Source organism: Pempheris klunzingeri, chromosome 18 (genome assembly GCF_042242105.1).
Source record: "Pempheris klunzingeri isolate RE-2024b chromosome 18, fPemKlu1.hap1, whole genome shotgun sequence".
Lineage (NCBI taxonomy): Eukaryota > Metazoa > Chordata > Actinopteri > Acropomatiformes > Pempheridae > Pempheris > Pempheris klunzingeri.
Genome location: NC_092029.1, coordinates 19236882 through 19253151, shown reverse-complemented (window position 1 = coordinate 19253151; position 16270 = coordinate 19236882). Strand labels below are relative to the sequence as shown.

The 16270-nt window shown below is 41.3% G+C and overlaps 1 protein-coding gene across 1 annotated transcript in view; it reads right to left on the bottom strand.

The window, feature by feature from the left end:
• Window positions 1-16212, bottom strand: part of LOC139218344 (potassium channel subfamily K member 10-like) — a 32088-nt gene extending 15876 nt beyond the window's left edge. Inside the window, exons 1-2 of the mRNA XM_070849905.1 lie at window positions 16158-16212; window positions 14205-14590 (exon numbers count right to left, since the gene is read on the bottom strand). Coding sequence (XP_070706006.1) covers window positions 14205-14590; window positions 16158-16212 — 441 coding nt within the window. The remainder of the gene's footprint in view (window positions 1-14204; window positions 14591-16157) is intronic.
• Window positions 16213-16270: the final 58 nt, after the last annotated feature.

Here is a 16270-nt window from a genome sequence, read left to right as displayed (position 1 = left end):
ACTGAATCTACTACTATCTCCTACTTTTCTACAGGACATAACTTGTTACTATGATTTTCTACGGTGCATAATTTGTTACTGTGACTTTTTTTATTTTTATTCTTGATAATCCACTAATTAAAGATCAGCTCTTCCAGTCCGCGTGTCGAAATGTCCTTGACCTGAACCCCAAACTGCTCCTGAAAGCATAGCTTCAGTGTGAGTGTCTGAATGATTAGTTTCTTCCTGGTGGTTGGCAACTTCCCATCAGTGTATGACCTGTGTTCGAATGGGTGAATGTCAATGTAATGTTAAAGTGCTTTCTGAGGTTTAAAAGACTCGTAAGGTGTTACACAAGTAGTCCATTTACCATTGTGATTTTCCACAGTAGCAACATCATTACTGTGATAACTCGTTGATTACTGTAATTTGTAATTAATACAATGTGTGAGTGTGCGTGAAATTGCTGCACATGAACACAGTAAATTACTGTGAGTTTCACAGACATTGTTTAGAATGCAGGCATCACACTCAGTGCCAGTCTGCGCTGTGAGTGTCCGTTCTGGCAGATGTAGTCTCGGCTTAATGACTCACACTCAGGGTGTGACAGATAGCTGTATGGTGAAGGGCAAACGCATAAGGACACAGCTCATCCACAGGGAATCAACCTCTGATTAAAAGTTTCTCTTCGTTACAGACTTGTAGCCCTAGTTTGGACTTTTGCACCCTACAATAAAGATAAACAACAAAAAAGGATATGTTAGAAGTGACTTTGTGGCACAGCACAGGGTTTCATCTGAGTTGCCTGTTACCATAACATTATATGAAATCAAATGAATAGTGTTAAGTGTAACATAAGGTAAAAATGAAAGTTACAAAATGATAGGTTTTAAATGGAATATGATTTAAAAAAAAGAATTGGGCATCCATTTGATACTGAATGACAAAGCAATATCATTAGGTGCTTTGGGAGTATTCCAAAATATTGTAATGTGGTGAGCAAAGATTGGGAAAGGAAGAAGAATTCAGGAGTGGGCAGCTTAGCAAGGGGGTGAGAGAAGCTTAACAACTGTACTGTGAGAAACTTCAACAATGACCTTGCTTCTGGGGCTATCTGGGAGGTCCCCACTCCATTGGAGTCTTGCGCCTGAGCAGTGGCCTGAATGAATTCTACTGTCAATTTGAAAGACAAAAGGACAGTTTCATTCCTTGTGAGTCCGGCCATCAGCTTCAGCGCACCAGCTCCAGGTCCACCTAACCCACCACAGCAGGGGCCTGGCAATTGAGCAAATTGCCCACCTCAGACGTCCTCTCCTACGGGTTAAGGTTACTTCCAGCAGCAACTTCTGAAGCAATGCATCGTCCGGTCACTCACTAAAACAAACAACGCAAGGCACTGTCGTCATACACAGGAACATACCAGTAAGTTGTTTTTTTAAGCATTTTTCATCTCATGCCTTTCAACGATATAGGTGAACTACGAACGTTGTGCTGTTGTTTTAAAATGATCAAAGAGAAGTTAAGTTGTAGTGTAATCTTTGCTCAGTTTCTATGAGTTACTTCATTTTGAGTGTTGCCAACCTTTCGAAACATCATTGATTATGTTACTTAAGTCACACATGTTGAAACCCTTGCCTTAATAAAGGCAATATTAAAACTAAATATAATGACCTTTTTACTAAATACTTCCATTTACATTCAGAATGAAAGCGTCAAGATCTTGCAGAGAGACCGTTGTGCTGCCAGTCTGTCCTTGCAACACTGACCTCGATGTTAATCCTCTTGCACACATGAAGGTGGTAGCACGGGATCATCTTCTTCAGTTGGCTGCAGTCCGCCAGCACTGATGCAGACGTTATGGAGCACTCCACAAGCTGTGACATATTAAGCAGGGGGTCTGAGGGTCCCCCCTGAACACTCAATTCTGTTCTGCATACTGGTGAATTGATATAAGTAGCAATTTGAATTTTTTCCTGTATCGATTTATAGTGTAAAACACAAAGTTCAGGCACCAGGTGACTATGTGAAATATAATGGAATATACTGTATGTGAGGGAAATTTGGGGATTTGGCTGTATGGGTCACGGTTGGGTCAGGGGGGTAACCCTCAGGCCAAAATTGAAGAGGTCTGTCTCTGTGTTTGGAGCACAGTTTAGCTGTCTGGTTGTTTTGGGTTGGATGGCACCTTCAGATAGGCAGCGACAGTCCGTTGTCAGGGTTATCAAGGTTGCAGGTGATAGCTGTGCTGTGCTCCATACATTGCAAGATAGACTTGTAACTAGTGCATGTGGCACCTATTCAATGACAAATGCATTCATTTGTAATGAATTCATAGATCCCTGGACATGCTCGTGGATGTTTGAGTGACGTTTCAGCACTGTTGTATTTTCATTTTGTGAATTTGCAAAAACAAAAATGAAATAGAACAAAATAAAGCCTATTGAAGCATACTGAAACACCTGTGATCCATTTCTATAACATAAACTGTGGGGACGCAAAATCCATGAGTAAAGAAGTGACCTTATTTTTGTTGTAATATAATCTTGGTTTATGATAAATAGATCAATAAATAAAAGATATTTTTAGAAAGGCAATAGTGTCACTAATTGTAATGCCACCTGTTGTTAGTGATTTTTATGGTCACTATATAACCAGTGTGTTGTCTCCCTGTTCTCTTGCAGTGTGGAGCTTCAGATATTTAGACCTTTGTGATAATAAAACAGCGTTATTGCACCTGGGTAACATCATTGTAGAGACTAACAGCCATAGCCTGGAAGTGGATGACATGAGGGGACAGGGGAATAATGATGAGGCTTGTGGCGGAGAAAGAGTGTCGCCATAACCATAGCAACTCACTCTCACCTGCCTGGATGCACACAGTGCAAGAGGAGAGGGTGAGCCGCTGTGCTGCTGCTGCTGACTGAGATCACTGAGCTGGATGTACGGGAAAAATAGGTGTGTGTATACTACTGGTAGCTGCTGTATTCCTTTTTTTTTTAGATTTATTCCAACCTTGGTAATGTAATATTTTCCATCATGTTGTCCGTTTATATAGCCTGAATGAAACAACATGCCAAGAATGCGTAGGGCTAAATAAGATGTGCTTTTAGTAGTCCATCCACAGAACATTGTAGTTTTGCTAGGTAGACCCACGTCAATAACATCCGCTGTTGCATAATGACATTTATAAAGTCGTAATTCGAAGTTATCTTTTGTGTTTTAGTGCTGGCAAAATTCAATTTGCCAGGTTTCACACTTCCTTTATCCATAAGGATTCAGCATGAGAGGAAGTGGATTCAGACATATGAACATTTGAAGTAAATGGTAAATGATCTGTATTTGTATAGCGCCTTTCTAGTCATTTCAATTAGATTATCATGAAAGCGGGTGGCGTTTTGGCCCGTTTTTATGGGGCCACCATCATGTGCGGTCGAGGTATGGGCTCATAAGCCCAACAAAATGAGATATGTTAATAACCAGAATCAAAAACAATTGGGTCGTTTTATGGTTTTGTCATGGAGAGTGAGAAAGAGACTTCCTGGAGAGTGCATTTCGATGGGAAGCAAAACACGCAGCAACTATAAAAGGGGGAAATCAGTTGGAAGAAACCAACCACAAGGGAGGAATTCTGTCCAGATCTGTCCTGGATCTATTGTCAGCCCCCACGATGCATCTTTCTATCAAAGATATGGTCTACACTGAAAATTACCAATGCAAACAATACAAACCTGGCGAATTAAGTGGTAGTGGGACTCATCAACTACCCTCTGAATACCATTTTAAGCCAATGTGACACTACTTTGGGTTGATTTCACAGTCTAGTGCCACGCACCCTTACAGGGCGATGATCAAAACTCTGCTCAACTTTTCAGAAGATACACTGAACAGACAACTTAGTGCTGGGTTATTTTACAAAGACCAGGGCTATGGACTCCATAGTGATTAATAATGGATCTAATAGAGATCTTAATCACAAATCTCAGTTTTCTGCTAATTACAGAGAAATTCTCTTGCTGGGTCCTCTCCAAGGGGACATCATTTTCTGCACATGAAAATTAAACGGACAACGTCTTTTGTCTCATGGGTACAACTGTATTTCGTGGGGTGTGGGCTTCTGACGAGCTGCCATCACTGAGTCGTTTGTTTAGACTCCTGGCTTACTTTGTCGTGAACACGCATAAAGGACACGGACCCAAGGAGCACTGGTTGTCTTTGACTCTAGAAGAGGGCGGTAATGGCACTTTTTTTCCACTCATTTGGATTCCCACCAGATTCTCTTCATTACCCCTTGAGAATCTTGTTTTCTGGAAAACCAGCCCAGAACCTATACGGAAGACCAGTTTTACTGAGGGGGCCAGGCTGGGGCCAGTTGTCAGAGGGCCACATTCGACCCAAACAAAAGAGACATAGACAGTGTTCAATCTTTTTTAATTTTAGGCTGTACAAAACCAGTCTTCATCTGGTTCTGACTTACTCTTGCTGGGTTATAGCTAAGCCTTTTTTGTTGCTTTGCAGCTGACTGTATTGCATTATCGCATTGCTCAGAAATGCTCAACACTTCATCCTACAAGTTATTAAACAATAATTCCTCCCTGAAGTCATTCAATCTCTGAACCAATGCTTCAATATTTTGTTTGCTTTTTGATCCTAACCTGGACCCGGGAATGTTCACCACTTATAATGGCAGCACCTTCATAGCTTAAATAGTGCCCGAGTACTAGAGAAATCTGTTTTTTTTTTACATCTTGTGTTTCATCAGCCATGATGCTGGAGACCTCACTCTGTTCCACTTCTTCTGTAATTTTGGTTCAAACAATGTCTGCCAAACAATCCAGAATCTCATTCTGAATGACTTTGTTTGTTTACTTTCCATTATGAATGGAAATCAACCTTTTTTAAATAGCTTTGTCGTGTTCAGCAACTGTCTCAACAATTGCCAAGTTCCCTTTATTATCTGAGACGGCAGACTCATTGTGTCCTCACTGAGCGATGTTTTGTGTGGCAGTAAATAGTAGCACTTCCTCAGATGTTTTTTTATGTATTCTCAATTTTCTCTAACCTGTGTGTTACGCTCCTTGTTTAGGACATTAGCCAGTGTTGCATTAGTTGTTGCAGTGCTCTCTATGTAATCATTGCTTGGTTATGCTGCTCAAACTTGGCATAGATTGCAAAGCCCACCCTCTCTTTAGGTGGATTTCAAGTTTGGCTTCCCCAGTGGGTCTTCTTTACATGTGCTGATATCTGTGGAGTTAGACGAACCAAAATATATAAGGCACATATACTATAGGAATCAAGAGATACTAATTGGAAATCTATATTGATATATCCATGAGAAGAGAGAGAATTTGATTAACTCATTACTCATTTCTACATGGCCACACCATATGAACTTTAAATACGCTGCTTTACAAGGCTAATGTTTTTTGTTAACATCACAAACCTGATTGTCCTGTGCTTGTGCATGCACGTGTATCCTCTGTCTGTCTCGCACTCTGCTTTTATGTCGCCCTTAGCTTCACTGATCTGATTACTTTTTGTAGTTTATTATTGCATCTAAGTTGATGTTTTATCACTATTGGCACTTTGAGGCATTAATATCGTATAACATACAATATCCATCCATCCATTACCGCTTATCCTCCAGGGTCATGGGTGGGCTGGAGCCTATCCCAGCTGACTTTGGGGCGAGAGGAGGTGTACACCCTGGAGTGGTCACCAGTCAATCACAGGACTGACACATAGAGACAGACAAATTCACATTCACACCTTCGGGCAATTTAGGGTCACCTAACCTGCATGTCTTTGGAATGTGGGATGAAGTGCAAACATGCAAACTCCACACAGATTCAAGCCTGGATTCGAACCAGGAACCTTCCTGCTATAACAATATGATGTTGTTATAATCATTTTCTACCTATTTAAGATGCTATGACTAGCTTCCGCATTACCCTGCATTAAAACATATCATGTGTCCAAGATGAGATGGTGCTGCTCCCTTAACTTGTATGATCAACGTCACCGGTAATATTCTTTTCCACCTCTCTCTCCTACTCCGCAAACAACCGGAAGTAAGGTCTCATTTGAATCGTGACGACGGGGCGGGTAACATTGGGGATAACTAGAGTCTACAATCTACAATCCCTGTCTGCGGTGGGCATCGTGATGCAGTGTTTAGTATTGTGCCTGCCAAAAAATCCATTATAAGACATGCAACAAGAACAAGAGGAAATAATATATAATATAATATAATATAATATAATATAATAATTTTTTCCTGCCACTGTTGCTTAATATAATATCTGATGATTGCTCGTGGGGATTTTTGAATTCTTTGAATTCCTGAATCGTTGTGTCTCTTAATTAAAGAGTTTGGTCTTACCTGCTGTTTTGTAAAGCGTCTTGAGATAACACTGCTATGAATTGGCGCTATATAAATAAAGATTGGTTGACTAATTGATTGATTAAATGATAATATAAGTTTTAAAAATGTTCGTCTTACCAGATTCAATTTGGTTGGTGATGGTATCACTTGCTGGGCCTTCAGTCTGGATGTTATTGCAAGAGGTATCTGCTGTCTGATCCAAATCCGCTCTTTTAGCCAAGAGATAAGGCTTCTTTCTTCTTAACAGGCTTGAGGATGGCTGTGTTTATCGGAGGTTATCGGAGCCCCTTTTGTGTGGAAGTCAAGCATTCTCCTCTCCGACGGCGTCTGGATCATTGTGGAAATCAGGAGGGCTTCCACACCAGAACCGGCATTCCATAGCTTCCACCACATATTCACTCATCTTGTAAAAGTTGTCAGTTGCTTTTTTTCTTTTTCTTCTTTCCGATTGAGTAATGTTTATACCTTCCAGCTCATCGGCAGTAACTGCGTAAAGAAAGAGAGAGGTTTTAATTTTAAAAAACCATTTGGAAAACAATAAAACAGAAATGGATTCAATGAAAATATATGCCTGACTTACCGAGAAATGGGGCTTCGTTCCTGGGAGGGATGCGAATGTCCCTTCGAACTTGAATTTCTAGAAGATGATGATCAATGATGATGGATTTAATATTTTATTATTTGGGCCCAGCAAAATTAGTGAGGACTTTTTGTCTTTCTCAACTCGGTTTCCCGGAGTCCTTTAGTTTCACACAGCTCCTTCCTACCTCGCTCTCACTTCTTATCTGCAAACCTGCAGGGTCCAGTCCCATTTCAGGGGAAGCTATGCTTCGGGAGCAAGTTGGGGTTCAGTGTCTTTCAGAAAGTTGCCACTTTTCTGGAAGAAGCCCACCGGAGTATAGGACGAAGCCACAATGTGGTCACTAAGAATACAAAACCACCTGCAGAACATAGAGACAGTTTGCTGTTCTGTTCAGGAAAGAGAAGGATAACTTTTACACCGCGCTCTTTCACTCCCAGTTGACTCCCGCTGTTCCTACGCTGCCACATGAATCTCAGCATGCTATTAACCCCGCTGACGCAGACGCTTGCCGTGCCGCTATCTGAGCTGGACCAAACCCTGCCGGCTGCGCACACACTAATCGCTCACAAAGTGATATCAAGTAAGAGGTTTTTGTCTGAGCAGAGACAGTTAGTGCTTTAGTGTGCTGTTGTAAGTTTGTAATTGTAAACTGACTTATTATTCAACTCTTGCGGAGCCATCCACCATTTTGAACTCTCAAAAATAATGACTTCTCAAACGAATGAACAGTCCAACAGGAAGGCATGGTGGCAAAACAGAACACGCATGGCAAAATGTTGCTGTAGTGATATCGTATTGTTAACAAAAAAAGTGAAATATATGAAACAAAGTGATTGTATATAAAGAATTATTATAATATAATACAGCATTATACAGTATATTATGTATGAGGTAGCTAATGGATGGCAAAAAAGTTACCACTGTTGGTATTCTCTGGCAGCCTGACCTGATTTTATGGTCCTGCTCTTGTTTACTAAAATGATATCTGGTTTGCCAGAACCCAGCATTACGTATATGTCAGCTGGGATTTGGAGAGTACAAACTTGTAGACACACATGGCTTAAAATATTAAATTACTGTAACAAATAACATTTGTGAAGCTGACTGAGCAGATTTACAGTATATATGTCATATGTTGTTATTCCACTGTGAGCTGTGCAGATTCAGAGAGACATTTGGAGACAAAGCCGCAACACAGAGCGTAGTATAAAGTGAAGGGAGCTTTGTGCCCTTTCTACCATCCTTTAAATCAAAGAAGAGCAGGCTTGAAAATGTCATCAGATGAAGCTGCCACCTGTGCCCTCCTGGAACAAAGAGGGCTGATGTGTGACATTCATCTGGCACGGAATCCTTGACTGTGGCAGATGCCTATCCGTCTTAAAGGAGAAATACCATGCTCATTGTCAGCCTCATACTTGTATTTGGGGCTCCTACTATATGTTTGCATGTTGTAATGTTATTATTAAAAAGTCATTATTTTTCTATCTGGGGAGGGGTCTTTGGTAGCTCAGCAATACAACGGGGTACCGTTAAGGCCATCAGTTTGAATTATTTCCTTCTCGACTAAAAAAAAAAAAAAAGAAGCGTCTTTATTACCCATGAGTCTCATCAACCGTTGCTATGGAGACAAACACAGTGCACTTTGCATTACATTGCAAACCTTTCATTATTTCTATGATACTATTGTATCGTTTACATTACTGAATTTAATAATAGATCATCTAGTTGCAGTTTTAATGCTAATTTGGTTGTACTAGATATTTGAAATATTTGATAGATATATCCTTAAAAAAAGAACAACATATTGTGGGTGCATTTGATTATTGTTTTGGGCTCTCTGATATAAAATAATAAAAATAATGACTTCTCAAATGAATAACTCCCTGTTAACCCCTCCACCATTTCAGGTGGTACAGGCAGCCCTATACTCTCACTATGCATGTTGCATAGCGCTCTGCAAATCACACCAGGGATCTGCCTCCTCCTCGTGTCAAATCAGGTCTCAATGTTTACAACTTCAATGACGAGAATGAAGCGGAGCTATCCTTCTGGTCAGAAAAGGAGAAAAAAAACTGAATTGCTGCTCCCAGCAATCGTGAAATTTGAAATCATGAAACTTGTGTTCTCTACTAGTCAAGTTTGATCTTAGCAAATGACAGTAACATTAAATTGATGATCTCTGTCTAGTATGTCTGTCTTTACTAATCTATCTGGGCAGTGCACGTCTTGGCCTGTCTGTGCCTTTCTTCTAAGGAAATAAATTATGCCGAAATCACTATCCTTATGCCCTCATGAGTACAGAGTAGTGTACTCAGTGTTGTTCTCTCACTGCACAAGCGCCTCGTCCAGGCGCTACCCAGCACTTTTCTGACAGAAAAAAATCTAGGAGGACAGGCCTTACCGCACAAGCCCTCCATAAAGCACATGCAGGCTGTGACTTTTCCTATGACATCTCACAACGCAGTGACGGAGGAGCCATTCACACATAATTTGACCAGTGTAACATCTATAACATCGACAATGTTGGATGACATTGTTTTGCACAACAAGACTTGCAGTGGCCATAAACAATTATGTGTTGTAGATAAATGCAGAAAATAAATATGAGCTGTGAAGGATATATGCTTGCACTTTTGTGCACTGTGTAGACGACTAAACACATACTTCAAGGTAAACTTCTCATTGCAATTTTTGCAGCCAGTAGAAATTTTCCTCAGCAAAATCCATTACAGTATTATAAAATTATTATTATTATAAATTAATTATAAAATTGAGTAAAACATTGACTAAAATTAGAACAGACTTCCACAAACTAAATCTTGACTGAAATAAAACAAAATGAAATGACTAAAATGTAAGCAACGAACTAAATTTGAAATTCGTGTTAACATTAACACTGTATTGGCCTGAGAGCAGGTTACGCCTGGAAGGCTGCATCAATAAAAGAGCTGGCACAAAGAACATTCACACCTATGATCATAGGTGGAATCACCACTTAGGCTAACATGCAGGTGTTTGGACAGTAGGAGGAAACCTGAGTAGCTGGAGAAAACTAGGAGATGATGCAAACATAGCATACAGAAACACTTGAAATCATTTGAATTAGTTTGTTTCAAGCATGCTGGATGTCTTTCATTTCCTCAAGTCAATCATGCCCCTTTGGGCCCAATGTGCTCTTGCTTTTGAGGCTATTTCTGCTGTTGCTGCCGCCGCTGCTGGACCAAAGAACAAATGCTAATTTCTTGGCACGAGCTTTCATGACCTGAAGACCTGATTTGACCTGTCTGAGCTTAAAATATGTGCAATTATCACAGAATAAACCAGCTGTTGCGTTAGCAGGCCCAAGGCGTCAAACTGGAAGTCCCCTTTCTCAGCTTGAGATAAGAATTGTGTTCAAATGCAGGGGTGCACAGACAGTACTGTCGTCCCGGAGATACACTATGTGCAGAAAAACAACAACAACAACCTCCTGTCTCTCTGTTTAAAGGAGTCCATCGAAGAAAGTGCTCGTCATTTCAGCGCAGGAGCATGTGATGTAACAGCATCACATCAGCAGCTGCACCCTGTCTCCCCGCTGGCCGTAGGCTTAAGCTCATTCTACAGCAGATCTTTTCTAGAAAGGGGACTGATCTGATACCCGATATCTCTCTGGCCTAAACAAGATTAGCGACCATCTCAGTGTTTGCTTTTAGAACGAAGCCATGCAATTACAGCACTCATTTCCAATTGTGGCATATGCGCGAGCTGTTAGTTACAGAGGTGGGTGGGTTTACTATGCAGCTCTGGGTTTATGTGTTTCTCTTGTTGAATGTGTCAGGCAGTGAAACTGAGCTGGCACTGATCCACGGCAGCTTTATGGGCTCAGATGCAGTGACTGCGCTCTATATTTGCCTGTCCATTATCATACAGGATTTCACCACTGCTGATGTCAATAACCGTTCAGGCCAAAACAGCTGGGTGTTACTACGCTGCTTTACAAGTGGCTGTGAGCACCGGGCCATGAAAAATCCTGGTGTTAGCGGAAGCAAAAGTGTTGCAGCACAAGTCACATTCAAATATGTTCGTGGGATCTTTCTTCTAAGCCTTAATTCATGTTCTCCTGCATTAATAATGAAGGTCTGCCTTCTGACAGTTAGTAGAAATCTTGTTTCCAAGCAATTTTCTTAGATGGACTGTGAGAAATTTGGCATCTGACATCCAAATAATGGCTGAACATTTATTAAGGGAGAGGGAGACTATGCACTCTCTCACATTCGTGTGATGAATTTATATATGTTGTAGTTTTTTTTTTCCACCACAAGAACTTTATGCACTTTATGGACTAAATTTGGGCTATGCTCATTCAGGCTGAATGAAATGATCGGAGCGCTGTCTAAAAAGGAGCAACCTTCTAAACAGGAAGACACTGTAGCATCGCAAGCTGGGTCAAAACTTTCTACAGCCACAGTGGTAACACTTTACAATGGGGGTACATACACTAACATAGTTAATAATCATTAACAATGTTAATACTCATTTACTATGTTTATGTTAACTACAGTATTAGTTTATGCATTATTTCATTGTTTATAGAGCTGCAATTAACATTCATTAGTACAGTCATAATTAACTAACAGTTCATTAGTACAGTAATCAGATTATAAGCATAAGCACAACAACAATAAGCAAGTAACTGTTAGCAACATTAGCGTTAGCAGCAAGTAACATTTATAAGGGGATTACGTACTAATTAGGATACTAATATCATCAAATGGTTGATAAAGATGTACTTAACATGTATATTATGAATTTCAAAGCTAAACAGTTTGTTTCTACATGTTTAGGGGTAATTCTTCCACCTTATGACTTATTTCTGGTGAAGGTTGAGAGCAGTGAACACACTCCCTGGTCTTCAAGACACTCACGATTTTATCGGCCTTTAAAAATTCATCCCTTATCATCAATTGATCTCTAATGACCACCATCTGTTAAGAACATGATGCATTCCAGTTTTAAAAAGATGGAGACTGCGTGCTACATGTAAAAAGAAAATGCAATTATTATCCTGTTAAAATACTTAGTAAGGAATGTGAAGTGAAATTTTTGTATCACTTCAGTTTAATGCCTTTCCGTTTGTGTAAAATGAAAACATGAAAATGAAAAGAGCTCTTGTAAACAAATAGAAGCGTCTCTCCTTCTTTTCCACACCAATTCCATGTTCCACTGGGAATGTTTCACCGGTGGGACTCATCATGCAGTCTACTTTCCAAATGAGATCTCTCCACTTAATTAAAAACTCAGTTTCACAACCCTATTATCTACAGGAATATTTCTTATCATTTAAAGTATTCCGCCAAAAATTGGCTTCATTTGGTATTAGTTAAGTAAGGCATTACTCATATAAATGAAATAAATTTCCTACAAAACAGATTGACACATGTAAAGCATTCTAAATGATTAATTAGGGTTAAGTAATGGTTGTTCAGTATAACATGCACAGTAATTTATAGGTAAGTCAATGAGTGGAGATAAAGGAGCTAGCAAACCTCTATATGAAGACCATGAAGTATGTCCACTGATCTCAACCTTTACCCAGTTTTCTCTTAATGAAATAGGTTCGCAGTGGACTTCATGTAAAAATTGGCCCTGTGATTGACTGGCGACCAGTCCAGGGTGTACCCCGCCTCTCGCCCAATGTCAGCTGGGATAGGCTCCAGCTTCCCCCACGACCCTGACAGATAAGCGGTATAGAAGATGAGATGAGATGAGATGAGATGAGAATATGTCAACAGTTAAAAATGTTAACAAGAGGCATTTGTTAACAATTAATTAATGTGTATTATTGTATTACTTGACTTTTAGTTGATGCCTATATCTAATTGACTAATGTTAATCTTTATAAAGTATTAGATAAAGTAAAACTTAATATCTAAGTTTATGGGAACACCATTAGACAAATTAGTTGAAGATGTCCAAAAAGGAATGGTATATTAGAACAATATATTAAACTTACTGGATAATAGTTTGTAAATATAGGCAGGAATTGTGTTTTATCTACATGTGTAAGCATTTAAACATGAGTAATGGTCATTAGGATTAGTGATTAGGAAACATTGCAACTGATCCAAACCACAGTGGTATTTTGCACTTCTGTGGTATGGTGGTGCTGATCCATGGTGGTTGGATCAGGTGGTGGGGGAGGCTGCCGGACAGACCTGGTAAACCCACACGTGTAGTGAAGGTGTGCTGGGAGTGTCTGGTGGAGGCTCCCTGTCCAGCAGGTCTTCAACTCTCACCTCCGGAACAATTTCTGGTTGAACCTTTTGAATGTGTTGGTTTTGATTTGCTTTCGTGTTCACTGAGTTTGATTATTGTGACGTATTGCAGCCAGAAAGTTAAGCTGATGTTAGGTTGCTCACACAGACACAGGCCCTGCATGCAACCTTTCCTAACCGCACGCCTGCATCACACACACTCACACATACAGCTTTCCAAAAAGGCCTTGACTGCGATGCAAAGCTAACAGCCACAACATATGGCTTGGCGCTGTGTCCTCCTTTGACCCACACACCAGGGGGGTTCTGGCAGCCACCATTTCGTCCCTCCACCTTTGCGCAGGCCTCCATCTTACCTTCTTTTGCATATTCACATGTACACACCCCTCATATACGCACAACCATGTTTAAATACACATGCTGTCTTCTTTAATGTTGTACAAGAGTGAGTACTGCCAAGCTCTACTCTGTCAAGAACTCCGAAATCCTTCAACTATCTATCAATTCTATCTATTAGTGATTTTATGAGACTGACTTATTTAACTGGCTTGTTTTTCCTTATTTATCAAGGTGGTATAGAGGTGGACTTTACACTGAGCCCCATTAATCCATCTAATTATTATTAGTCAATAAAAACTATAAATTTCCGTGAGTGCCGTCCCAGAGTGACAACAAATAGTTTCTTTGTCTTTGTCAAATTACAAAGAAATTCAGTGAATCAACTAAACATGATTAACATGTCTTTCTGATCCACACTGCTTCAGGCAGTTTCCAGGATGTGTGGGAGCCATCAAGACATCTACACTTCTGTATGTACTAGACAGTTCAGTGGATTTGTATCCAATCCCAGCATCGCTTGCAGGAGTATGTGGAGTGTAGAGTATGCGTGCAGCTTAAATGGCGTCAGATCGATATCAAGCTCAGGTTTCAGTAGACCTGAGTCCCCTCTGGAGACCAAATTCGTGACTGAGGAAAAGCTGGATTATCGACCAGCGGCTGCTCTTACCTTGATGACAGCCTCCAGCTCGTCTGGGGACACACACGGGTGTTTCTGCAGGAAGGCGGCCTTCTCTGCTGTAATGGTGATCTTCTGGTTGTTTTCGAAGGGTTGCTCCAGCGCCCGGAACACCAAGCCCCCCGCCACCAGGTAGGCCACCACCACGACAAACACTGCCAGCACCGTCTTCAGCTTCATCATAGTGAAGGGGGCTGAACCGTCGGCCACCGCCTCCATGCTGGCCACCATGCTGGGAGGGCGGGAGGAGACGGACAGCCGCGGCACAGCGCAGCCCATCGGGTTCTGCATGGTGGCCACGCTGGCGTGCACAAGGCTGGACTGAAGCATGCCTGGCTGCACTTTCTTGGGGGGCATCAAGTTGGTCTGAACCGCCACTGAAATAAAGGACAAATGATCAACTGCATGCTCTGTGCTGCAATATTTGCACTTGAGAGTGATGCTTCTTGCTGATGAACACTCTGATAAGCAACAGGAGAACAGCACGAATGACCTTTCAGATGACCATTGGTTTCATGTGGTGGGAAAAAAAGAGACAAAATAAAAAAAGATAAAGACCTCAGGGCAAATACGGGGACTATAACGTGATCAGAGAGAATTCTTTCTTTAAATTCTGAATTATTTTGAACACCAGATTTCGACGGAACACACAGCACCACCATTTCAGCCACTCATTTTTTCACCCCCAAGGATTCATATTTGCCTGTTTGATAGAAAGGAGAAGACGTCTGACTGGAAATCTTAGCTCAAGGTCTTGCTAACTTTGTCCGGAGCTTTCAACTCCATCTCACGATCATCATCAGCGGCTGAGCGCTTGGGCAACCCTTAGAAAGTGGTCCCTTGAGTTGATAAATGGCAAAATGGAAATGACTTCACCTGGCTTCACTTCAGCGATGGAAGTGATCAGTGATAATGTAGGAGAGGGAACATACATTCCAGCTAAATGTCACACCATCTCCTGCAGTCCTGCTAATTATCTCTGAGAACCCACACAGGCTTTTTGACTGTGGTTAGAATCCAAAAGTGATTTTTTTTTTTTGGATTAACTCCCACTGTGAGTGACAGCCAGCAACACAAAAAGAGATGGATTTTTTTTTTTTTTACATGCTATCATGCATTCACCAAAATAATGTTATGCAACAGTGCGTTGGGGGGGGGGGGATTGTGACCACAGTGTCACGTTTCACCAACACTGAGCACCTTAATTACAACCAGCAGAATCGACTGCTCTGATTTATTGAACCAATCAGCCGCAATGTGACGCGTGATGTGTTCATCTGCTCACATGCAGGTGCGACGCGCTTCAGAAAGCACCCAAGTGGGCCTCCTAATGTGTGGGAGGAACACTTGGACAGCCAAAGAAGGCCGAAGGTGAATGTGCTAAGCTGATAAATCACATGCACTGGTCTGTGTGACGGCCAGGCAAGCAATACGCTCCGGCGCCGTGTGAGAACGTGACACACATACAGGATGATTTTTTTTTTTTTTTTTGCGTGGCGTGACCGGTGGTGGATGAGGTAATGTTCCAACTAGACCTCTGTGCACATCACGCCGAGCTTTAGTTAACTGTCGGTGCGTGATCTGCTCATGCAAAGAATCGTTTTCTCCAGCTGTCAGCGCATCTCGCCCTCGTGTTTTGAGCAGTGGGAACGCCACAGACCATTTGGAGACGTGGCTGCAGCATTCTCCCATCGGAAACTTCAGCATGCACCACCAGCCTCTGCTGTGCCCCCCACCCCCCCTCTCTAAAATCAACTTCTGATCAGCATTAATCTCTTATTGGCAAAAGTCTGCTGGAGCTGGAAGCAATCACAGCTGTTGCAGACTGGGTAAAAACTAACACAACAATATAAAGGGACAGACTGCAGCTCTCCAAAATCAGTGGAGAATCTAACGGGTAGAATAAATGCAACATAAAACAAAATAATAGATCTACAGTCTTACCTGGTGGAGGCTCCACGCTCCCTGGCTTTCTTGGATTCTCAGTGGGAAATTTCATCTTGTTTCTCCTGGTTCTTAGTGCTGCTGCCGGGTGAAATAAATGCCTTTAATCCCTC